This window comes from Symphalangus syndactylus, chromosome 11 (assembly GCF_028878055.3).
Source record: "Symphalangus syndactylus isolate Jambi chromosome 11, NHGRI_mSymSyn1-v2.1_pri, whole genome shotgun sequence".
Taxonomy (NCBI): Eukaryota; Metazoa; Chordata; class Mammalia; order Primates; family Hylobatidae; genus Symphalangus; species Symphalangus syndactylus.
This window is the reverse complement of record NC_072433.2, coordinates 58933892-58959529: the sequence shown is the minus strand read 5'-3', so window position 1 is coordinate 58959529 and position 25638 is coordinate 58933892. Positions and strand designations below refer to the sequence as shown.

At 46.3% G+C, this 25638-nt stretch overlaps 2 protein-coding genes across 31 annotated transcripts in view; both read left to right on the top strand.

Moving 5' to 3' along the window:
• The window catches only part of TNRC6A (trinucleotide repeat containing adaptor 6A), a 218559-nt gene extending 215653 nt beyond the window's left edge, over window positions 1–2906 (top strand). For all 25 annotated transcript variants that reach the window (XM_055299145.1, XM_063612042.1, XM_055299142.2 and 22 more), the window contains one exon: window positions 103–2906. In XM_055299145.1, the coding sequence (XP_055155120.1) occupies window positions 103–478 (376 nt within the window). In that variant the 3' untranslated portion in view covers window positions 479–2906. The remainder of the gene's footprint in view (window positions 1–102) is intronic.
• A 16488-nt stretch (window positions 2907–19394) lies between these two features.
• Window positions 19395–25638, top strand: part of SLC5A11 (solute carrier family 5 member 11) — a 72543-nt gene continuing 66299 nt past the window's right edge. For 5 of the 6 annotated variants that reach the window (XM_055299202.2, XM_055299201.2, XM_055299200.2 and 2 more), the window contains exons 1-2: window positions 22337–22630; window positions 22848–23053. The gene's annotated coding sequence lies outside the window, so the exon portion shown is untranslated. Of the gene's footprint in view, window positions 19496–20777; window positions 20856–22336; window positions 22703–22847; window positions 23054–25638 lie in introns of those variants that run through there. The other variant, XM_055299197.2, reaches the window with a different exon arrangement.

Below are 25638 nucleotides of genomic sequence, written 5' to 3'. Positions count from 1 at the left end.
CTGTGGCTTTCCTAGCAGAGACAAGTTGCACCCTCACTTGTGAGTGAATGAAGCCCTCCTGGCGCGCTGTCCTCATGTGTCCGCGGTGCCTCTCTCCTCTAGGTGTGTACTGGGGAACACTACTATTCTTGCTGAGTTTGCCAGTGAAGAGGAGATCAGTCGTTTCTTTGCACAAAGCCAGTCTCTGACCCCTTCTCCCGGCTGGCAGTCTCTCGGGTCCAGCCAGAGCCGGCTGGGCTCCCTCGACTGTTCCCACTCATTCTCCAGCCGGACCGATCTCAATCACTGGAATGGTGCTGGGCTGTCGGGAACTAACTGTGGAGACCTTCACGGCACTTCACTCTGGGGGACCCCGCATTATTCCACAAGCCTGTGGGGTCCTCCAAGCAGCAGCGACCCCCGAGGAATTAGCAGCCCATCTCCCATTAACGCTTTTCTTTCTGTTGACCACCTGGGTGGGGGTGGAGAGTCCATGTAACAGTGTAGATGCAGACTCACCGACCGGGACCTCAGACGCGAGGGAAAGGAGCACTAAGTGGGGCTCGCCGCCTGCAGCCAGGGGCCGCCTGTGGGAACAGCTATTCTCTGCACATTTTCCACTTTGTTTTCCCCAAAACATATCAGTTTGAATACTTGAATCATGCAGGCCAATATTATAATGTGAAAAGGTATCTACTCTATTTACACTCCCAAATAGCGCCATACATGCTAAACCGTAGAGAATGAGCTCGCTTGTGTCTATTCATCATGTTTAGCCTTTGGATTCTTTTTTTTTTTTTTTTCCTTCTATTCCTCCCCCCTCCCCACCCTTTTTTTTCTCTCTTGCAAAACCATTTTTTGGGCTGATAACGTATGAGCTTTTCCCTTTGCACTGAATGATGTTCTCTCCGTCTCATCGGCAGTATGGGGGGCAGCTGTCCCAGTGTCAATGTTTACTCAAGGGTGTTCTTAGGAGGCGTGCGCTCTCTACTATGCCTTGATGTTGCCTACCTTATTGTGGTATCGTGGAGTTTAAAGATCAAGTTAGGATGCTGACTTAGGATTATTAATGAAAGTGTTGCACCAGTTTTTTCATGTTGTAAAACTAAAGAATTTCGCTCTGCAGTTTGAAAAACTGTGGCCACAGCTGTGACTTGCAGCCCACCTGCCACCCAGGACGGGCCCTGCACTTTGAATAGGCTTTCCATTTTGTTTTGGAGGTTCTCACGTTGAACCTTCTTGTTTACAGATTTTTTTGTTTGTTTTTTGAGAAAAAAAATGTTTACTCTTCCATCATTTAAAAAAAATGTAAAAGACAAAAAAAATGGAGGATGATTTAAAAGATGCTTTCTATCTCTGGGAAAAAGGAGCAGCATTTGGCCATGTTCTTTTGTTTTTCTATTCCTGTCCCAAATCAAAGAGCATGGTTCTCAGGAAAACCAGTTCCCCAGTTTAAAAAAAAAAAAAAAAAAAAAAAAAAAAAATCCTTGTAGTTTCTTATAGGAAAAAAAGAAAAACCCCAACTTTTAGCACTGATACTACATATTGCTCTGTTAAAGAATTTTCTCTGCCAAAAAAAAAAGAAAAAACAAAAAAACGCTTAAAGCTGGAGTTTGACATTCTGCTTTCAGATGCTGTCTTTTTATTAGTGAGTGATGATGGTTTGCTAATAATCAATAGGTAATAATTTTTTGTAATCCCATCAAGTGGCTCCATATGTTTCTGCTCTCTTGTGACTGTGTTAATAATGTTTAACTGTTGTACCTTAAAGCCGAAATCAGTAACTATGCATACTGTAACCAAGGTATTGGGCTTACAGAGTTGTTTGTTGTATAAAGAAAATTTTAAATGTTGTTGCAAACTAACGAGTTACACCATTTTAAACTTTCTTTCCTCCCCCCTTTTTTTGCCCACAAATGGTATTATAATGCTTGCTTAGTCAAAGAAGAGAGACTAAACAAGGGTAAAAATTTTAACAGTACAGAATTTGCCATCATATCATTGCCTTGATTCTAACTGTTTGTGTCCTAAGATGCAAAAGAAGTCAGTGGCTTTTAACTGTTTACAAATAGAATGTGATTGTAAAATGTACAGTTTGGTTGTGTTTGAATTATGAAATTTCTTCAGATATAATAAACCATGACTTTTTGGCTGCTCAACATTAATTGTCTCCTTTTTGTGAATTTATTTGTAGGCTCTTTTTTATAATGAAAGTTTCAAAGTTGCTACGTATGAGGGTTCTCATAGAGCAACCGATTAAAAATTTAAGCAAATATTTGAACATTTTATCTGAACTCATCACAATTTCACCCTGAAATAATGTGAGAACAATGGGAAACTGTAGCTTGCTCCTTCCCACCCTCTCTGAGCATCTTTGGGATCTTGTTGCTCAAAACTCTTCTGTGACTTCATCTTCCCCACCATTTGTGCCCATCTCAAGCCTCAGCAAGAAACCATGTGGAACATGAAGCTTAATGACTTGACAGTGTACTAGTGTTAAACTCTCATACCTCTGTTACAAAGCGAGAAACGCCACACCCGGACTGGCCTTTTCTTCCCCCTTCACCGCCCTCGCTTCTCCCTGCAGGAGCTCGGGGCGAAACCTGTGTATGGATTTCAGTGTATGACTTCAGATCATGCTCCAACTTGCCAGGTGTAAGCTAATGTTGTCGGACACCTTACTATAAGCAAATGTTATTCAGTGCGTTCAATGTATATTGACTTCCATACTGGTTTTTCCAAAAACCAAAGGTAGCTTTGAAAAACCATGTCTGGAAATGTTTGGAGCGTTAAGCTGATTGACCTTCTGACCTTGGGGCTTTGAGTAGTATATAATTCATAACTGCGTTAATTGTATTGTTAAAGTGTTTGGGAGTTTTTTGCGCTTGTTATGTGGAAATAAAGTGTTTGATTTAAAATTTTTTAAAGTGGTTTGGATCTTTGCCTAGTCCTTAAATAAATATAGCTCTATTCCCTAAGCCACCCTTACTTCTTGGTCTTAATCCCGACTGCCAGTGCCTGGATGCTGCCCTTTGTCTGGCACAGACCTGCAGCTGACCATGCTGGGACCCTGGCTCAGGGCTTTCTAGTCACTCAGAGCCACCAAGAGTCAGGGTAAACTTTTTAACACACGCACTTAACACGTTTTGCCCTTCTTTCTTTTCTCTTTCTTCCTTTTTTTTCTGTCTTCTTTTTCTTTCTTTTTTTTTTTTCTTTCGACAGGGTTTCACTCTGGATCTCGGTTCACTGTCACCTCTGCCTCCCAGGCTCAAACGATTCTCGTCCCTCGGCCTCTCAAGTAGCTGGGATTACAGGCACCTACCACCGAATCCGGCTAAGTTTTGTATTTTTAATAGAAACAGAGTTTCACCATGTTGGTCAGGCTGGTCTCAAACTCCTAAGCTCAAGCGATCTGCCCATCTCAGCCTCCCAAAGTGCTGGGATTACGGGCATGAACCACTGCGCATGGCCTCACAAGCATTTACACATTTTCAAATATCCCTCCTTGCTCTGCTCCCCTGGGTGTGTTCCCAGCTCTAATGAACCTCAGCTTCTCCGCGGTGCTATGCTTTCCACCCACAAAGACTGGAGGGCAGCTTGCCCTGGACTTCCTTCCCCAGTCAAGAGTAATTAGCTTCTTCTGTCATTTCAAGGAACTGTGCTAGGCCACCACATGCTGAATAGGCTCTCACTCGTCTTTGTAATCCACCTTCTCAGATCGATGATAGTGGCTGAATAAATATTGCAAGGAATAATAGCTGAGCTGTCACCTATTGACACCTGAAGACAGGAGATTGTGGTAGTGCTACGCTGTTGGCTTGTGCAGGTGGATGAACCGGGGAATGACCTTAAGGTCAAAGTGGAGTCCTTGACCCAGAGGATCAAATTCAGGTTGAAAGGCATGAAGGTAGGGACTGAGATGAAGAGGAGTATTTGCATCAAGACTGAGAGACGGCTAGGCATGGTGGCCTCATGCCTGTCATCCTAGCACTTTGGGAGGCTGAGGCGGGAGGATCACTTGGGCTCAGGAGTTCGAGGCTAGCCTGGGCAATAGAGGGAGACCCAATCTCAAAAAGTTGGGGGGATGACAAATTGAGGTTGCACTGAGCAAACCGTCTTAACTTTTGGCTAAGGCATCATTTCCATGCATTGGGACTTAATTGGCTTTTCCTCTTTTCCAAAGTTCAGATCTTTTCCTGCTGATCCTTTGATTTCAAATGTGCAGAGGGGTGTCTCGGAACAAGAGCCAGAACTGGAACCCACATGGACCTTGACAGAGACCAGGCCTTCAGCCCTGGTGGAACTTTGCCTGAATAGGTATTTATATGGTCCAACGGGAGGCAGAGTAACGGCATTGGTGTATTAAGGGTTCTCTACATGCCAGGCGCTTTTTAAAAAAGTTTTGTTCTGTTTTAAGACAGTGTCACTCTGTCGCCCAGGCTGGAGTGCGTGGCTCAATCTCAGCTCACTGCAGCCTCAACCTCCCAGGCTCAAGTGATCTACCTTAGCCTCCCAAGTAGCTGGAACTACAGGCGTGCACCACCACGCCCAGCTATTTTTTGTAGAGACGGTTTCACCATGTTGCCCAGGTTGGTCTCAAACTGCTGGGCTCAAGTGATCCGCCTGCCTCAGCCTCCCAAAGTGCTGGGATTACAGGCATGAGCCACCACGCCCAGCTAAGTTTTTGTTGTTGTTTTTGTTTTTCGTTATTAGAGATGGGGTTTCATCATGTTGCCCAGGCTGGTCTCGAACTGCTGGACTCAAGTGATCCGCCTGCCTTAGCCTCCCAACGTGCTGGGATTACAGATGTGAGCAACCACGCTCAGCTAAGTTGTTGTTGTTGTTGTTGTTGTTAGTAGAGATGGGGTTTCACCATGTCTCCCAGGCTGGTCTCGAACTCCTGGGCTCAAGTGATCTGCCTGCCTCAGCCTCCTGAAGTGTTGGGATTATAGGTGTGAGCCACCGTGCCCGCCCTTGCCAAGTACTTTATGCAGTGTTATTTTCAGAGCTTTCCAGCCTGGCCCTAGGAACAGAAAACCACAGCACCATTTGCACTGGTGGACAGTGTCTCCAGTTGTCCACCAACATACCCCCAAAGCTAGAGGACACAGCATGCGGACCCCCCTGGGATCCAGGGGCAGAGTTTAAAGCTTAGGATTTTAGGTGAAGCTGCATGTGAATGTTGCATTCTGCTCCACAACTTTTCATCTAAAAATACTGCTTCAAATAGCCACTTAAATTGCTTTTCTTCAAAAAGTCTGATGCTTCCAGAAGGTGAACCACCCCACAGCAGGGTGCAGTTAGGACCCAGTACCACTCTAAGAAGCAGGGCTGAAGAGGTTCCTTAGAGCTGTGCTGACAGATGACAGGTGGCAGGGAGTCCTATTGGCTGAGCCCTGGCAAAGGGGCAAGAGAGTGACTCCCACTGGCTGACCCAGCCTTGAATTCAAGGGCCCTGTCAAAGCCCACGGAGACCCCTGTCCTGGCTAACAGTTGACTCCAGGTCTCTCCAGTCTGCAGGGAGAGCAGGACAGCAGTCTGCAGTTCCAGCCAAGTGATGTCAGGACCTAATCTGCAGACCTGAATCCAGTACATAAACTTTGTTATAATGTTGCTGCATCCCTGAACCGCCTGGGTTTCTACCGATTTCATAGTCATAAAATCAGCTTCTGCTGGGCATAGAGGCACGAGCCTATAATCCCTGAGGCTGAAGCAGGAGGATTGCTTGAGCCCAGGCGTCTGACACCAACCTGGGCAACATGTTCAACCTGAGACGCTCAGATCAAAAATAAATTTTAAAAAAAGTTGTTTAATCAACTTCTCCAATTTCTTTATAATGGAAAGTTGATATCATTACCTTATATTGAAAATCAGTGTCCATATATAAAAGCTATACAAGAAATAAAATATATTCCATTCTGGGTAGATTTACTTATCAAAGGTGAGAAGAGAGGTTAGAAAGGATTCAGGAGAGGTTAAAGTCATGCTCTCACCATGTGGAGACTTCCTGCCTGATGGGGTCAGATGTGTTCCAGGGACACTGACACTGCAGAGGGAGAGCTCTATGCATTTGCGATTCTGCCTTATCTAATCAATCCTCTCCTGTACCCGACAGACCCCTCCCTCCCCCAGGAGTGCTGAGCCCGGGCCTTGGGAGGTTCGGGGGTGGGGGGGGGGGGCTCTTGCTTTAAGGCTTTGGCTCCATATTCTATGGAAAGCACCCCTCAACCACTGCCCCCATGTCTACAGAGAACTGCTGTGAAGACAAGAGGCTGGGAGATGGATGGGGCAGTGGGACCCCACAGCACACTGGCAATCCCTGGTCACCCCTGCTCAGAACCCACTGAAGATGGCCTGAGCATTGGCGTAAAATACTCCTGAGGAGGTGGCGTCCAAGCAGACACCTGAAAGGTGGGAAGCAGCAGCCCAGCTTGGGGAAAGGACAATTCAGGTAACAGCCCGGAGCCCAGGGTGTCTGAGACAGAGTGGGCAAGGGGGACAGTGAAAGGTGACCACTGGGTCAGGTGCAGTGGCCCTTGCCTGTAATCCAGCACTTTGGGAGACTGAGAGGAGAATCGCTTGAGCCCAGGAGTTAGAGACCAGCCTGGGCAATAGAGTGAGGCCCCCAGAGAAGGAATGAGGGCAGGGCTCCAAGGCTAAGGCCATGCTACCGAGGCCTGGCTGCCTGTTAAAACCACTTGGAAATATCCCAAAGCTCAGGCCCCGCCCCAGACAGTCTGATTTAATAGGGCCCCAGCATGTTTTAAAACCTTTACTTTTTTATAGCACGTTACAATTTGCTATCACTTTGTTTTCCTGCTTTATGTCTAAATGCACACATGCACACGTGCACGCACACACACACACACACACACAATGAATACAAGTAAAACCTAGGACATCTGAATGCAGTCAGTGAATTGGATGACTGTCAGTCTCCTGGTTGTGATATTGTACTATGATAGTTTTTCAAGATGTGACTATTGAGGGGAATTGGGTTGAGAGTACAGGACATCTCTGTATTGTTTGTTATAACCACATGTGAATGAATCTACAGTTATCCCAACACTGTGAACAAAGCTCTTAGGTAGTAATGATCTCCAAATGATATTTTTGATATAGGAGTTTTTTGTTTTTTTTTTTTTTTTTTTTTTGAGACAGAGTCTCACTCTGTCGCCCAGGCTGGAGTACAGTGGCTTGATCTTGGCTCACTGCAACCTCCGCCTCCCCGGTTCAAGCAATTCTCCTGCCTCAGCCTCCCGAGTAGCTGGGATTACAAGCGTGTGTCACCACACCCAGCTAATTTTTATATTTTTAGTAGAGACGGGATTTCACCATGTTGGCCAGGCTGGTCCCAAACTCCTGACCTCAGGTGATCTGCCCACCCCAATCTCCCAAAGTGCTGGGATTACAGGCATGAGCCACTGAGCCCGGCCTATCGTAGATATTTTTAATGCTACTATTCCACAAATGCCAGAGCTCCTGGTTTCCAGGTTTCTAAAAAGTAAAGTTTTAGATTCTTTGGCCGTTTTAGAGGATTTTTTTTTTTATTATTTTATTTTATTTTATTTTTGCTGTTTTATGAATGCCTACCTATTTAAATATTGGCAAAGGAGTAAATAAGTTGACAACAAAAAGTTAAAAAATCATCTCAGCAAGTGACCCCAAGACCCTTTAGGACCCCGTGCTGTGGTGAGCTTTGCTGGGGCCGGGGCTTCCAGTCCCCAGTGCCATTGATCCCGGGAGGCCTGAGATGCAGGTTACAGGGGGCTTCGCCTCAGTTCTGCTGTGGCACCAGAACCCAAGGCCCTTGCCATCATTGCATTTTCTAGAGTCATTGTGATGAGAATGAGATCACGTGATTAAATCTTAAGTGATTAAAATGAGACTTTTCAGGCATAAAGTTAAAAGTTATGGGTACTAGCAGTGACTACAGGTCGTTATTGCATAAGCAACAAAGGGCCCATTCTTCTCCTTGGGAACTTATTTTTCAGGTTACCTGTATTTCATTTTGTTTTTAATTTTTGATTTAATAACATAGTTTGGTTTTATTCGGTTTTTCATCGCCCCCTGTTGGATATGGCAAACAATGGTCTGTTAAGGTTTCTTTTTCTTTTTTTTTTTTGAGATGGAGTCTTCTCTGTCGCCAAGGCTGGAGTGCGATGGTGTGATCTCGGCTCACTGCAACCTCCACCCCCAGGGTTCAAGCAACTCTCCTGTCTCAGCCTCCTGAGTAGCTGGGATTACAGGTGCCTGCCGCAGTGCCCAGCTAATTTTTGTATTTTTAGTAGAGACAGGGTTTCACCATCTTTGCCAGGCTGAACTCCTGACCTCGTGATCCACTTGTCTTGGCCTCCCAAAGTGTTCGGATTACAGGCATGAGCCACCATGCCCAACCAAGTTTTCCTTTTATTTGTTTGTTTGTTTAGAGACAGGGTCTTACTCTGTCCCCCAGGCTGGAGTGCAGTGGCACGATTATGGCTCACTGTAGCTTTGGCCTCCTGGGCTCAAGAGGTCCTGTCACCTCAGCCTCCTGAGTAGCAGCTGGGACCACAGGCGCACACCACCATGCCCAGCTAATTTTTTTTTTCCTTGTAGAAATGAGATATCACTATGTTTCCCAGGCTGCTCTCGAACTCCTGGGCTCAAGCGATCCTTCCACCTTGGCCTCCCAAAGTGCTGGGATTAGACATGAGCTATCATGCCCAGCTAGTTTTCCTTTTAAATAAATACATTTCTGTTGTATTTTGCAGGTGAGCTAAATTGAAAGAAGCTGTTAGGTAAATAACAGTTGAGGCAATGTGCAGAAACGGCAAAAGTTGTGAGTGTCCGAGGTCAGGGAGCATGACAGAGGACAAGCTCTTTTCACGTGCTTTTCTTCGCCCTTGGGAGTTGCTACTGGTTATTGGTTAATGTGGTCTTTGTAGTTAGACCAACCTGTTATTATGGACTGTCTGGCTGTAAGGAGTCCAGGGCTAGTATCCTCGCTCTACTTAAGGCCCCAAGACGCCTTCCATCCTTGCAACACTGTCTTCATCTGCATAGGCACAGATATCTCACTTCCACAGTCACATCCCAGCCAGTGGGGAAAGAGACAGACGGATGGGGAGAGCATGCTCCTCCCCACTAAGGGCATGACCCCCAGCTATGCTCACATCCCATTGGGCAGAAAATCACATGAGCAGGGAGGCTGCAACTCGTAGTCTTTATTCTGAATGTCTTGTCCCCAGCTTAGATGTGACACTTCTGCTATTGGGGAAGAAGGAGAGACTGGATATTGGGGAACAACTAGTAGTGCTGGGTTTAAGAAGGGAACAGCTAAATAAACTATACTTCATCCGGAAGCCGGAATGTTTAGCCACTAAGACAATGAGATAGGTCTATATAAACGGCTATCGGCCGGGCACGGTGGCTCAAGCCTGTAATCCCAGCACTTTGGGAGGCCGAGGTGGGCGGATCACAAGGTCAGGAGATCGAGACCGTCCTGGCTAACATGGTGAAACCCCGTCTCTACTAAAAATACAAAAAAAAAAAAAAAAAAAAAAAAAAAAAAAGATCTATATAAACGGCTATCAAGAGGTGTCTTTTTTTGTTTGTTTGTTTTGTTTTGAAACAGGGTCTCACTCTGTCACCTAAGCTGGAGTGCAGTGGTGCAATCTCAGCTCACTGCAGCCTCAACCTCCCAGGCTCAAGTGATCCTCCCACCTCAGCCTCCCAAAGTGCTGGGATTACAGGCGTGAGCCACCACGCCCAGCCTGCTTGAACCTCTTATTGGTCAAACCTAACTGGATGCCAGGAAGCAAGGAGAACCAGGTGATATCACCTGAAACCCACAGCAATCAGCTTCATGGGGCACCGAGCACAGTCAGGAAGGGTAGAAAAGGGATCCAACGTGGATGACATGCTTGAAGAGTGAACATTAACCATCCCCTCTAGGAGGGTGTGGAGCAGGAACTGGAAGGGTCTGGACCTTGAGGCTAGCTGGGAAACTAATTTGGAAGTTGAGGCAAGAATTTATAAAAGCCGGAATCAGGGCTGTAGCATAGAGATACAAGGAAGAGCTAAATGCATGAAGAGCCAATGAGATGGATGCTGGGGTCTGTAGAGAGTGAAGGAGAGGAGTCTAGGACAATCTCACGTTTCTGACTTGGTGAACCACTACTAGCCAAGGGAGAGGACCCTGGAGGATAAGAGTGGGTTTCCTGGTGCAGGGAGTGGCGGGTGGGTGTGCAATATGATGTGTCAAGGAGCTGGGAAACAGCCCAGTGGAGCTGTCCAGTTGGCAGCTGCGTTTATGTGGTGAGGACACTATATTTTTTCACCACTATATCCTTAGCACCTAGCTCAGAGCACATAGAATGTACTCTGAAAATATTTGTTGGATGCATGGATGAATGGATGGATGGACAGACAGATGAACAGATGGATGGACAGATGGGCAGACGGATGGATGGATGGATGGACAGATGGATGGACAGATGCATGGATGGATGGATGGATGGATGGACGGATGGATGGACGGACGGACAGATGCATGGATGGATGGATGCATAGATGGATGGATGGATGGATGCATAGATGGATGGATGTATGGATGGCTGCATGGTTGGACGGATGCATAGATGAATGGATGCATGGATTGACGGATGGATGGATAAATGGATGGTTAGAGAGATGCATGTTTAAGGAAGAACCCAATAATAGAGATATCAATTTGGGGTTTGTAAATCACAGGTGATGGCTGAGGCATGGAAATGGGTAAGCATGTAGAATGAGGGCTCAGGAAATACCATCATTTGAGAAGAAGAAAGAAGACGAGATCTGAGCAGAAAGAGTCAAAGATTCAAAGAGGCATTGATGAGGTGAGGGTTGGGCATGGACAACATGAGAAAGTGGAGTCTCAGATCTGGGGAGAGGGGAAATTTCAGGGAAGGAGAAAGCCACAGTCTGAAATGCTGCCTGTCAAGAAATCTGTGGGGAAAGCCATGCATGGATCTGTGACAGTGGAGATCATCTTTGGGGTAGAGGCAGACGCCAGGTCCCAGTGGGGTGAGGGGTTAATGGATAATGGAGGTGAAGGTGGTGGTGTAGATTGGATTTCCCAAGAATCATATTCTGAGATGCAGATCTGAGTGGAGGTGGCTTACTGGAAAATATCCTCAGAGTACGTTGATAAGGGAGGAAGGGAGGCAGAACAGGGCAGAGGGAGAAGTTGAGCTGCAGTGAGGTCGCAACAGAGGCCTCAGCCAACCTCTCAGGGAGCTGCGCAGCTGGGATGTCCCTCAGATATGCTCTGCACCCAAGGAAGGACAGGGACCTCCCCACTGACCAAGCACTGGATTTAGGCTGTGGATTTAGGGGAATTGTCCTTCCTCTGGCCAAGGACAGTTCCTTTTTGGGAGACTCAGCTGGAAGCCAGCTGCCACACTCTCCCAGCAGCCAGGAAGTGAATGCCTCCACCCTGCAAGGAGGTCGGGTGCGCCCCACAGGGAGTGGCAAGTGTAGACTGTCAGGAACTGATCGGTGGAGGGAAACAAGGGAAGCCAGTGCAGCAGCTAGAGGGAGACAGAGGTCAGAAAAGCCTTTGTGTGTAGCTCTAGTTCATAATTTGAGAAACACTGCAGCGTGATCTTAGGCTGGGAGAAGACGCCCCTAGAGAATGAGAATGAAGACCCAAGAGTGAGGATAGACCTGCCATACTTTCTGTTTAACCCCCAGAGCTTAGAACACTGCCTGGCACACATTTGCACTTAAGAAATACCTGCTGAATGGCTGAATCCAGGAATGAATACATTCTAGACATTTTAACACTGAATAGCAGAAACAGAGTGCCGATATTTGGCTCCATGAAGAAATACATACCCATTTAAATATAGGAATGTACTTGAAGCTGGGCACAGTGGCTCACACCTGTAATTCCAGCACTTTGAGAGGTCAAGGCAGGAGGATTGTTTGAGTCCAGGAGTTAGAGATCAGCCTGGGCAATAGAGTGAGATCCCCATCTCTACAAAAACTACAAAAACTAGCCAGATGTGGTGGTGCACACCTATAGTCCAAGATACTTGGGAGGCTGAGGTGGGAAGATGGATTGAGCCTGGGAGGTCAAGGCTGCAGTGAGCTATGATTGTGCCACTGCACTATACTCTGGGCAACAGAGCAAGACCCTGGCTCTTTAAAAAAAAAAAAAAAGTACTTATAAGGGGAACCAAGACACTCAAGTACTGCCACACCGTTATAATCTGTAGTGCATTCACAACTTCATGGAAGCCCTCAGAAGCCAAGAATTTCCCTCCAGCCCCTAATCCTCCATCTCAACTTCAACCATGGCTTCTTTCATGTAATGTTGGTCCATGTTTTTCCATAAGAACCCCTTTATATAAAGACTTTTATAATTCCTTAAAACAATTTTGTTGAGGTAGAAATGACATGGTAAACTACACATACATGTACAATTTGAAGAGTTTTGACACAGGCATAACCGATGAAACCATTACAAGAGAACAAACATGCCCATCTGTATTAGTCCGTTTGCACATTGCTGATAAAGACATACCCGAGACTGGGTAGTTTATAAAGGAAACAGGTTTAATGGACTCACAGTTCCACATGGCTGGGGAGGCCTCACAATCATGGCAGAAGAGCACAGAGACGTCTTACATGGCGGCCGGCAAAGAAAGAATGAGAACTCAGTGAAAGGGGGAACCCACATAAAATCATCAGATCTCGTGAGACTTATTCACCACCTCGAGAACAGTATGGGGGAAACTGCCCCCCTGATTTGGTTATCTCCCACCGGGTCCCTCCCACAACACGTGGGAATTATGGGAGCTACAATTCAAGATGAGATTTGCGTGGGGACACAGCCAAACCATATCAGCATTGCCCCAAGAAATTTCCTTCTTCCCCTATGTGACCCCTCCATCCTGCCTCTCCCATCCCCAGGCAAACGTATATCCATCACAAGAAATTTGTTCCCAGATTCTAGATTTGTATGTAAATGGAATCAGAGTATGTACTTTTTGTGTGTCTGGCTTCTTCCCTTGGCAAAATTATTTTGGAATTTTTTTTTTTTTTTTTTGAGACAGATTTTCACTCTTGTTGCCCAGGCTGGAGTGCAATGGCTAATTTTGTATTTTTAGTAGAAATGGGGTTACTCCATGTTGATCAGGCTAGTCTCGAACTTCCGACCTCAAGTGATCCATCCGCCTTGGCCTCTCAAAGGACTGGGATTACAGGCGTGAGCCACTGCGCCTGGCCTGTTTTTTAAGTTTGAAAGTATCTAACAGAGAAAAGCCTCAAGAGAGTGCTTTGTTCACAATTCTGTCCTGTTTGTGCTTTTTCTCAGTAGTTTAGACACACACATAGAAGAATTATATTTATTAGCTGGGTGTGGTGGTGTGCACCTGTAATCCCAGCTACTCGGAGGCTGAGGCATGAGAATCACTTGAACTCGTGAGGCAGAGGTTGCAGTGAGCCGAGATGGTGCCACTGCACTCCAGCCTGGGCAACAGAGTGAGATTCTGTCTCAAAAAAAAAAAGAGAGAAAGAGAAGGATTATATTTAAATTGAAATTCTCATAATAACCAGGTTGATGGCAAATGGGCTGTTAGTCAAGCTGGAGGGCTCCAGAGAAGCACTTATCTTTGTTAGCAGACAGTTGCTTTGAATTCATGTTTCTTCCTGGAGGGTTTTAGCAACTTCTGAGCGGGAATGGGAATGGGAGAGTTTGAAGGTTTTTCCTTCCAGTTCCCTGGACTCTGGAGACGGTACCTCACAGGGAGATGCTGTGGGTCAAAGGGCAGCATTTTCTGTAAAGGGCCAGGTAGTAAATATTTTAGGCTTTGCAGGCCATGTGGTCTCTGTCACAAGTATTCAGCTCTACCATTGTTGCACAAAAAGAGCCAGAGATGATAGGTAAACAAATGAAAAGGGATGTGTTCCAATAAAACTTTATTGATAAAAACAAGCAGTGGGCCTGATCTGGCCTGGCAGGTGGAGAGAATGGTTTTCTCCCCTTTGCTTTAGTCAATGGAATGTCACTAAAGCCTCCCCTCTACTATTTATTATGGGATGTGGGTGATGATAATGAAAGTTGTAGAATTTAGAGGACATTAGAGACAATGATATAATATGTAACCTATGAAATATTTGAGGCTGGGCATGATGGCTCAGGCCTGTAATCCCAGCACTTCAGGAGGCCGAGGTGGGTGGATCGTTTGAGCCCAGGAGCTTGAGGCCAGCCTGCGCAACATAGAACCTGTCTCTACAAAAAATAAAAAAACTAGTCAGGTGTGGTGGCGCACACCTATAGTCTCAGCTACTCAGGAAGCTGAAGCAGGAGGATCGCTTGAGCCCAGGAGGTTGAGACTGCAGTGAGTTGTGAGCATGCCACTGCACTCCAGCCTGGGTGACAGAGCAAGATCCTGTCTCAAAACAAACAGAAACAATCGGGGCTGGGCGCAGTGGGTCACGCCTATAATCCCAGCACTTTGGGAGGCCTAGGTGGGTGGATTACCTGAGGTCAGAAGTTTGGGACCAGCCTGGCCAATATGGGGAAACCCCATGTCTACTAAAAATACAAAAATTACCCGGGCGTGTTAGTGGGCGCCTGTAATCCTAGCTACTCGGGAGGCTGAGGCAGGAGAATTTCTTGAACCCGGGAGGCAGAGGTTGCAATGAGCCAAGATCACGCCACTGCCCTCCATCCTGGGCAACAGAGCAAGACTCCGTCTCAAAAAAAAAAAAAAAACAAAAACAAAAAAACAAAAACAAAACAAACAAAAAAAACAAGACAATTTGCTTCTTAGAGCCAGGCTTGCATTAAGGTCTAGGCTGTAGCCACATCAACAGACACCATGAGAACAGACATTTCCTAAGGTGTAGCCAGCAGGTCCCATATCTGCCTTCTCCGTTTTATTCTAACTCCCAGTGGGCTTTGGCTATGTGGGGACAGGAAGGCCCTGGGACTGAAAACCAGATGCTTTTCACTATCAGGTGATCATCCTGCTGGGCAAAACACCTGCAAGATGCAGCGACCAACCCCGGATTCAGAACAACTTCAATAGGTGGCAATTTATGAGCTGCTCCCTACTAGGAATATGGAAGATGGTTATTAAAATAGTAGCACACAGTTATTTAGCACTTACGGAAGAAAGCTCAACAGTTTACAGGTGTTACCTCATTGAAGGCTTGCCACTATTCTGTGAAGGAGGTGTTGTTATTTCTCCCTCGTTTAACGGATAATGAAGCAGATTTGCAGAGGTGAAGTAACTTGCCCACGTCACACACCTACTGAGCCATGAAGTCTAAAGACAAAGTGTGTGTCTCTGCAATGCTGCAAAAGATTCAGAATGTGTTCTGTGTGGCTGGGCGTGGTGGTCCATGCCTGTAATCCCAGTACTTTGGGAGGCTGAGGTGGGCAGATCACTTGAGGTTGGGAGCTCGAGACCAGCCTGGCCAACATGGGGAAACCCCTTCTCTACTAAAAACACAAATATTAGCCAGCGTGGTGGTGTGTACCTGTAATCCCAGCTACTTGGGGGACTGAGGCAGGAGAATTGCTTGAACCCGGGAGGCAGAGGTTGCAGTGAGCCAAGATTGTGCCACTGCACTCCAGCCTGGGCTACAGAATGAGACCCTGTCTTAAGAAAAAAAAAGTGTTCTGTGTGTCTTTCCTGTGCTGAGACTGGAGTAGCTGTATCCTTCCAGAGCAAGACAGCAGGGTCCTAATAGCAAAGTTTACCCAGCCCTTATCATGAGCAGCCACACTTGGAAACAATGTGCATGAATGTTTTAGGGTGAAAGCCTGCACTGTTGTAACAAGTGACTCAGCAATAACACGGCTAAAATAAGGAAATTCATTCTGTTCCATGTCTCGGTCCACAGGGAGGCTCCAAGTCAGTGGCTTCTCTGTTCCAACAGGAACCCAGGCTGCTAGCAGCTCTATTGTTTTCCATACACACAGCCTGCAAGGGGACTCAGTCACCATCCTGACCAGCAAGAAGTCAGAAAGAAGGGGAAGACAAGGGCAGGGAGCTCCCTCTTAATCACGGGAGGGAGAAATTGTGTGAATCACAGTCCCTTTCATTCCACTGGCAAGAGTTAGCCACAGCTAGACATAAATCGGGGATGCCCAGTGTAATCAGCCTTGTGCCCAGGAAGGGAGAAGGGCAGGTTTTGCTGGCCATTTCCCACCCCAGATCATTATTTTATTTAATCCTTACAGCAGCCCTAATTATTTGACAAATGGGTAAACTGACGCACAGGGCAGTGAATGGGGATACTTACCAGAAGTCATGAAGTCAGTAGAGCCAGGATTTAGCTGAACACTGAAGGCAGAGCCCAGGTACTTACCTACATGCCATACAACTGTCCCCGTGCTGGAACTTGCCACAAATGCCCATGACAGTGGGTTATCAGTAAAGCCACCTGCTATAACCCAGATTTGTACTGCTGGAAGTTTTTGGTCAACAGGCTTCCAAAGGATCTTGTTCCACTCCAATAATCTCCAAGTGTCTTGAAGTCACACTCCAAATTTTAACCTCTCTGCCATGGTTGACCTACTGTTGAAGTGTTTAGTGATTAATTTTTAAAGACCTTGTTGATTCATTAACAATCTACTATACACTCACCGGCAAGGTTTATTGAGATATAAACAGCTTGTACCCCAACAGAATCTACTGCCATAAATAGGCATTTCCGGTAAGGGTCGCTTTTCATCAGAAGACACCTTTTAACCAATTATGTGGCTTTGGGTTTAGACATAACATTTACAAGAGTTTTCCTAGGTGCACAGGCTCATACGAGTTGGCCATAGAGCACAAGTTCTAAAACTGGTCGCAGACCCCTTAACACCAAGGACCCCAAGGAGCTTTTGTTATGTGGATGATAGCTATAGATATTTACCGTATTAGACATTTAAATCAAGAAACAATTATAAACATGTACTGGTTTTTTTTTGTTGTTGTTGTTTGTTTTTTTTTTTTTTTTTTGAGATGGAGTCTCCTTCTGTTGCCCAGGCTGGAGTGCGGTGGCACGATCTTGGCTCACTGCAACCTCCACCTCCTGGGTTCAAGTGATTTTCAGCCTCCTGAGTAGCTGGGATTACAGGCACGCACCACCACACCTGGCTAATTTTTGTATTTTTTTTTTTTTCAGACGGAGTATTGCCCTGTCACCCAGGCTGGAGTGCAGTGGCACGATCTCGGCTCACTGCAAGCTCCACCTCCTGGGTTCACGCCATTCTCCTGCCTCAGCCTCCTGAGTAGCTGGGACTACAGGCACCCGGCTAATTTTTTGTATTTTTAGTAGAGACAGGGTTTCACCATGTTAGCCAGGATGGTCTCAATCTCCTGACCTCATGATCTGCCCGCCTCGGCCTCCCAAAGTGCTGGGATTACAGGCATGAGCCACTGCGCCCAGCTGCTGATTTTTGTATTTTTAGTAGAGATGGGTTTTCACCATGTTGGCCAGGCTGGTCTTGAACTCCTGACCTCAGGTGGTCCGCCCCCCAAAGTGCTGGGATACAGGTGTGAGCCACCATGCCTGGTCCACGTACTGCTTTTTTAAAGAATAATAAGCCCACTGCATGTTGAATAATATTTTATTTTTTAAAAAGCCCATATTTTCCCAAAAGATTTATTAGAAACAGTGGCATCGTTTTTATGTTTTTACAAATCTTTTTAATGCCTAGTTTAAGAGAAAACAGCTGGAATCTCATTTTTGTTTCTGTATTCAGTCTATTACTACAGGTCATGCTACTTAGTCTCTGGAAAACTACACTGGACTTTCATGAATACAGAAAAAAAAAACTTAGTATTAAGAAGTGGTCTGGGCGCAGTGGCTCAGACCTGTAATCCCAGCACTTTGGGGGGCCGAAGCGGGTGAATCACCTGAGGTCAGGAGTTTGAGACCAGCCTGGCCAACATGGTGAAACCTTGTTTCTACTAAAAATACAAAAATTAGCCGGGCATGATGGCAGGCGCCTGCACTCCCAGTTACTTGGGAGTCTGAGGCAGGAGAATGGCTTGAACCCAGGAGGTGGAGATTGCAGTGAGCCGAGATTGTGCCACTGCACTCCAGCCTGGAAAAAATAAAAAACAAGAAAAGAAGAAGGAGAAGGAGAAGGAAAAGGAGAAGAGAAAAGAGGAGGAGGAGGAGAGGAGGACGGGGAGGAGGAGGAGGAGCAGCCTCGACCTCCTGGGTTGAAGTGATCCTCCCTCCTCAGCCTCCTGAGTAGCTGGGACTGCAGGTGCACACCACCACACCCAGCATTTTTTTTTTTTTTTTCTAATTTTTGTAGAGACAGGGTTTCACCATGGTGCCTAGGCCGGTTTCAAACTCCTGGGCCCAAGCGATCTGCCCACCTCGGCCTCCCAAAATGCTGGGATTACAGGTGTCAGACACCATGCCCAGCCCCATCTCTGGGTTCTTAACCCACACACTCTCCCACAGCTACTGTGGATGAAAAGCAAGCCAGGTTTGTGAGAACTGTGACTCTTGGGAGATAAGATAGAAACAAACAAAACCAGAGAGAGAGAGAGAGAGAGAGAGAGAGAGAGAGACAGAGAGAGAGAGAGGAAGAGAGAGAGAGAGGAAGAGAGAGAGAGAGGAAGAGAGAGAGGAAGAGAGAGAGAGAGAAGAAACAGTGTAGTTTTCCCTCTTTGAAGCCACACTAAAGAGAAAGAATAAGCCTTGAAATCCTCAGTGTCAACTAAATGCCAGGTAGGCAGCTCATGGTTAATTTAGGGGATTGCATCGTTTTGGGAGAGCTAGGGAGGAAACTGATTGCTCAGAGAGGCTGAGAGACTTGCCCAAGGGCTCATTGTTACTAAGTCAACAAATGTATCTTGTCTTAACAGGGACTCTTTCTCCCAGGCTTGCATGTTGCCTAGGAAAGCTTATTTATTTCAGCCTTGAGGATTTGGTCTTTTTAATTCTTGCAACAAATAGCAACATTTGGGTTGTTAGGGATGTGGGTAGGTGAAGGTGTGTTATTAAGTCTGTAGAAAATCCAGGAAGAAATAGCATCTTGAGCCCCCTAGAAGAACATGTGACCCAGGAATACAGGTTGCAAAAAGAGCCCCGTGCATCATTTGACATAGCCCACATTTTAGCTATTTTTGTTGCTTTTGAATTTGCCAAACCTTACAAGTCATCAGAGTTCCTATTAAAAAAAAAAAAACAAAAACAAAACCCAGACTTAGATTTCTCTTGAAAAACGAATGCTGGCAACATAAGACCCACGTTCTTACATGGTGACGATGGGCTGAAACTAAAATCTGGGAAACAGACTCGCAATAACTGTATTTGCTCAGTGTATTTGCTCTGTATGAATTCACTGTTTGTATATTTGCTCTTTCTTTTTCTTTTTCTTTCTTTTTTTTTTTTTTGAGATGTAGTCTTGCTCTGTCACCCAGGCTAGAGTGCAATGGCGTGATCCTGGCTCACTGCAACCTCCACCTCCTGCGTTCAAGCGATTCTTCTGCCTCAGCCTCCCGAGTGGCTGGGACTACAGGTGCGCCCCACCACGCCCAGCTAATTTTTGTATTTTTAGTAGAGATGAGGTTTCACCATGTTGGCCAGGATTGTCTCAATCTCTTGACCTCATGATCCGCCCGCCTCGGCCTCCCAAAGTGCTAGGATTACAGGCGTAAGCCACCGTGCCTGGCCATCTGCTCTCATTTTTAAAGAGATAATTTACGTACAATAAAATGCATGAGTCAGCCCTGCATGGTGGCTCATGCCTGTAATCCCAGCACTTTGGGAGGGTGAGGCAGGAGAATCACTTGAACCCAGGAGACTGAGGTTGCAGTGAGCTGAGATGGCGCCATTGCACTCCATCCTGGGTGATAGAGTGAGACTTGGTTAAAAAAAAAAAAGAAAGAAAGAAAAAGCTTAAGTGTTCATCCTTCAATTCACTGGGTTTTACCAATTGTATATACCATATAATTATAACCCAATTCAAGATAATAGAAATTTCCATCACCTCTGAGAGCACACTCCCACCCTCTTCCAGTTGTTCACTGGGTCCTGTTCTTTGACTTCTGTCACCACAAATCCATCTTTCCTGTTCTTGAACCTCACATAAATAGAATCATAAGGTCTGTACTCTTTTCACGTCGGCTCCTTTTTTTTTTTTTTTTTTTTTTTGAGATGGAGTCTTGCTCTGTCTCACCCAGGCTGGAGTGCAGTGGCGTGATCCTGGCTCACTGCAGCCTCCACCTCCTGGGTTCAAGCGATTCTCCTGTCTCAGCCTCATGAGTAACTGGGACCACAGGCGCACACCACCACACCAGGCTAATTTGATTTTGTATTTTTAGTAGAGACGGGGTTTTACAACATTGGCCAGGCTGGTCTCGAACTCCTGACCTCAGGTGATCCACCCACCTCAGCGTCCCAAAGTGCTGGGATCACAGGTGTGACCACCGCGCCCAGCCCAGGTCAGTTCCTTTTGCTCAGCATAATGTTTCCTAGAGTCTTCAATTCATCCATGGTGTTGCATGGGTTGGGTAGTTCATTCCTTTCAATGAAAGTTTTCCATGGTGTTAGATGCACCGCAGTTTGTTTCTCCACTCACCTGTTGATGGAATTGGCATTGTTTCCACTTAGAAACTGTTTTGAATAAGGCCACCATGAACACTTGTGTGCATAACTTTTTGGGAACTTATGTCTCCATTTCTCTTAATAAATACCTAAGAGTGAAATTGCTGGGTCATGGGGGAGGTGTATGGTAACTTTATTTATTTATTTATTTATTTATTTATTTATTTATTTATTTATTTTATTTTATTTTTTAGATGGAGTTTCACCTTGTCACCTAGGCTGGAGTGCAATGGCACAGTCTCGGCTCACTGCAACCTCCATCTGCCTCCCAGGTTCAAATGATTCTCCTGCCTCAGCCTCCTGAGTAGCTGGGATTACAGGGCCTGCCACAACACCAGCTAATTTTTGTATTTTTAGTAGAGATGGGGTTTCACCATATCGTCCAGGCTGGTCTCAAACTCCTGACCTCATGATCCGCCCACCTTGGCCTCCCAAAGTGCTCCCAAAGGCATGAGCCACTGCGCTCGGCAAAGTGTATGGTAACTTTATAAGAAATGTCCAAATAGTTCTCTAAAATCTGGGAGATCTTGGTTTGCAAATACTAGTAACTATTTTTAAAATGTTTTGGTATTTGGCCAGGCACAGTGTTTGACCCCTGTAATCCCAGCACTTTTGGAGGCCAAGGTGGGGGGACCACTTAAACCCAGGAGTTGGAGACCAGCCTGGGCAACATAGCAAGATTCTCTCTCTACCAAAAAAATGAAAAAATTAGCTGGGCGTAGTGGTGCACGCCTGTAGTCCCAGCTACTCGGGAGGCTGTGGTGGGAGGATCACTTGAGCCCAGGAGGTTGAGCCTGCAGCAAGCTGTGATGGTACCAGTGTACTCTAGCCTGAGTGACTGAGTGAGATCCTGTCTCAGAAATAAAAAATAAAGTTTTGGATGCTTTGGGCATCTGGCAGAAACCTCCGCTGTGCCGCGCTGGCTTTACTGATGTCCTGGGCCTGATGTGGGCTCCTGGACATGGCTCGGTCACTCCTGACAGTTTTTCAGGGCCCCAGACACCTCTTCTTCTTCTTCTTCTTCTTCTTCTTCTTCTTCTTCTTCTTCTTCTTCTTCTTCTTCTTCTTCTTCTTCTTCTTCTTCTTCTTCTTCTTCTTCTTCTTCTTCTTCTTCTTCTTCTTCTTCTTCTTCTTCTTCTTCTTCTTCTTCTTCTTCTTCTTCTTCTTCTTCTTCTTCTTCTTCTTCTTCTTCTTCTTCTTCTTCTTCTTCTTCTTCTTCTTCTTCTTCTTCTTCTTCTTCTTCTTCTTCTTCTTCTTCTTCTTCTTCTTCTTCTTCTTCTTCTTCTTCTTCTTCTTCTTCTTCTTCTTCTTCTTCTTCTTCTTCTTCTTCTTCTTCTTCTTCTTCTTCTTCTTCTTCTTCTTCTTCTTCTTCTTCTTCTTCTTCTTCTTCTTCTTCTTCTTCTTCTTCTTCTTCTTCTTCTTCTTCTTCTTCTTCTTCTTCTTCTTCTTCTTCTTCTTCTTCTTCTTCTTCTTCTTCTTCTTCTTCTTCTTCTTCTTCTTCTTCTTCTTCTTCTTCTTCTTCTTCTTCTTCTTCTTCTTCTTCTTCTTCTTCTTCTTCTTCTTCTTCTTCTTCTTCTTCTTTTTTTTTTTTTTGAGACTGAGTTTCACTCTTGTTGTCCAGGCTGGAGTGCAATGGTGCAATCTCGGCTCACCACAACCTCCACCTCCTGGGTTCAAGTGATTCTCCTGCCTCAGCCTCCCGAGTAGCTGGGATCACAGGCATGCACCACCACACCCGGCTAATTTTGTATTTTTAGTAGAGACAGGGTTTCTCCATGTTGGTCAGGCTAGTCTCGAACTCCCGACTTCAGGCAGACACCTGTTCTTTGCCGTGCCTCCGTCTGGAGAGTGTATGGAAAGGGGTTGCACAAGCAGTGGTTGCTGTTCCTGTGGCCGCCACTGCGGTGAGGGCTGTGGCTGGACATCCCTCCTGGCACTTTGCCTCTGTCCCCTCCATCCGCCGCCAGCATTTTTCCTCCCCCTTCTTCCTCCAGCTCGTCCCAAGCCTGCCTGTCCCCAGCGTGGAGGCGGGACAGTGGAAGACTGGGTGAGTGAAGCAGGATGGTGCCTTGGGCTCCAGCGTCTCCCCAACCCCTCCGTGCCATGGGTCCCCGCGCAGGTGAGGGCCCTGGTGGAGGACAGTGTGGGCAGAGCGTGGGACATGTTACCTTCCCCACCTGCTCAGAGTTCAAGGGTCCTGGGCTGGACCCGGTTCTCTCTTCTGCCCTGGGGAGATCATTAACGCTTCCTTTAATCCGCTGCAGCTGAGGCTGGAGTTTGGCGTTTGACCCGCTTGGAGGCTCTCTCAGCAGCAGGCGTATAGGAGGAAGGGTCACTGGTGTCTCCGGAAGCTCTTGCTGCAAAGAGAGAGGATCCCAGGTGTCTCCCTCCTTACAGCCATCGCCACCTCCTAGTGCCTTAGAAGCCACTGACAGCCCCCAGGGCAGGTGAGCCCTCCATCTGGAATAAGGTAAGACACCCCCCGCCCCCAAACAGGTAGCCACTCTCCAAACTGGGAAGTTGGTCTGGGGACAGGTGCTGGCAGAAGGACTCCAGCTGTCACCTGTGGGGCAGGGGAAGCTCAGCCCTCTCTGCAGAGAAAGCTTGTCATGCACCAGGACAATGGAGTGTGTTTGTGGGGTGGGCATGGTGGTATGAAGCCAGCAGCCGGCAGCCAGCAGCACTGTATGTGGGTACCAGCTCTTCCACTTAACCAAGGTCAGGGACATTGAGCCAAACATTTTGCCTCACCGAGTCTCAAGTTCCTTATCTGTCAAATGGGAATATGAACCTCAGGCTGACCCACCCCACAGGTGTGTTACCCAGAGATAACGAAGGTAAATGTATCCACGTAAGCAATAAAAAGCTAGAGGAATGTATTTACTACAACTGCAGCTGCTGTTAATTACAAGGCAAATACAAGTCCTCACTGGTACGTGTCAGACACGTGCAGAGAGCTTTACATCTGGATCTCATCTAACTGACACAGAAACCCTGTAAGGTAGGTACAGCACCCCCTAATTCACGGACAGAGTCTAAGGCTCATTAAATAACTTGCTCAAGGTAATACAGATTGTGAGTGGCCAAGCTGAGACTCAATTCCTGTGGCCTGAGCTCAGCCACAATATCACTGATTTTCTTTTTCCTTCCTTCCTTCCTTCCTTCCTTCCTTCCTTCCTTCCTTCCTTCCTTTCTTTCTTTTCCTTTCTTTTCTTTCTTCCTTTCTTTCTTTTCTTTCTTTCTTTCCTTCTTTCATCTCTTTCTTTATTCCTTTCTTTCCCTTTCTTTCTCCTTCCTTCTTTCCTTCCTTCCCTCCCTCCCACCTCTCTCTTTCTATTTCTTTTCTCTTTTTTCTTTCTTTTCTTTCTTTCTCCTCTATTATTTCTTTCTTCCTTTCTTTCCCTTTCTCCTTCTGTCTTTCCTTCCTTGCTTCCTCTCTCTCTATCTTTTCTGTTCTCTCTCTATTTTCTTTTCTTTTCTGTCTTTCCTTTCACAGGGTCTCGCTGTGTTGCCCAGGCTGAAATGTAGTACTATCATAGCTCACTGCATCCTTGCACTCTTGGGCTCCAGCGATCTTCCCGTCTTAGCCTCCCAAGCAGCTGGGACTACAGGTGCACCACCATGCCCTGCTAACTTTTTTATTTTTATTTTTTGTACAAATGGGGTCTCCCTGTGTTGCCTTGGCTGGTCTCGAACTCCTGAACTCAAGCAATTCTCCCACCTCAGCCTTGCAAAGTGCTGGGATTACAGGCATGAGCCACTGCACCCCACCAATCAGTGGTTTTCAAATGGTGTTCTGCTGAATTATTCTGGGCAATAGTTGACAGAAGTGTCCTAGCCCATTGGGCATCCTGTAGATAGGACTTGGAAAAATGCCATCCCTTTTTTGGGAGGTCACAGCGTGCAAAGGGTCTATAGCAAAGGCTCTAAAAATCCCACATTTGTTTGTTGTACCAACATTTATTGCATGCCTGTTTTGGGGACACAATGAGAGTGACAGAGACACGGACCCTTCTTTATGGGGCTTGCTGTGCAGTGCAGACAGGGGGTAATGAGAGGATCACACACATCAAATGTTACACTTGATTAGACTGTGATGAGAAGTTGTGTTTGCCATGAAAGCCAAAAGCTTGGGGACCCAATTTATATTGAGGCCAAGAGGGGGCTCCTTTGGGGATATACAGCAGGCTGACATCTAAAGGATGAGTAGGAGCTTGTCCAGCAACGAGTGCAGGGAACAGCATCCCAGGCAGAGGGAACAGAATGGCAAAGACCCTACGGCCAGAAATCGTGTTCCAGGAATAAAATGAATGCTAGTATGTGATGGGGTTGGAAGCACAACAAAGCACCTCAGCAGCACAGAGATGTTTTGAGCAGGAAAATGATCTGATCTGACTCATATTTAAAGATTTCTCTGGCTTCTGTGTGAGGGGCGGATTAAAAGGAAGCAAGGCCAGGTGCAGTGGCTCATGCCTGTAATCCCAGTGCTTTGGGAGGCCAAGTTGGGAGGATTGCTTGAGGCCGGGAGTTTGAGACCAGCCTGGGCAACATAGCAAGACCCCGTCTCTACAAAAAAATTACAAAATAAGAAGTTAGCTGGAGGCTGGGCATGGTGGCTCACACCTGTAATCCCAGCACTGTTTGGGTATCATTTGAGCCCATGGGGTTGAGGCTGCAGGAGCTGTGTTTGTGTCACTGCACTTCAGCCCAGGCAACAGAGTGAGACCCTGTCTCAAAAAATAAAAAATTAGCTAGGCATGGTGGCATGTACCTGTGGTCCCACCTACCACCTACTTGAGAGACGGAGGTGGGAGGATCCCTTGAGCACAGATGTTTGAGAGTTTGAGGCCACAGTGAGCTGTGATGGCACCATTGCATTGCAGCCTGGTCAAGGGAACAAGACCCTGTCTCTAAAAATTAAGTAAATTAAAACAAAATAAAATAATAAAATAAAAAGGAAGCAAGAATGGATATCGGGGAGGTAAGACTGGAGGGTCTTTCTCTAACCTAGACAGAAGTGATGGTGGCTCAGACAAGGGTGATAGCACTAAAATT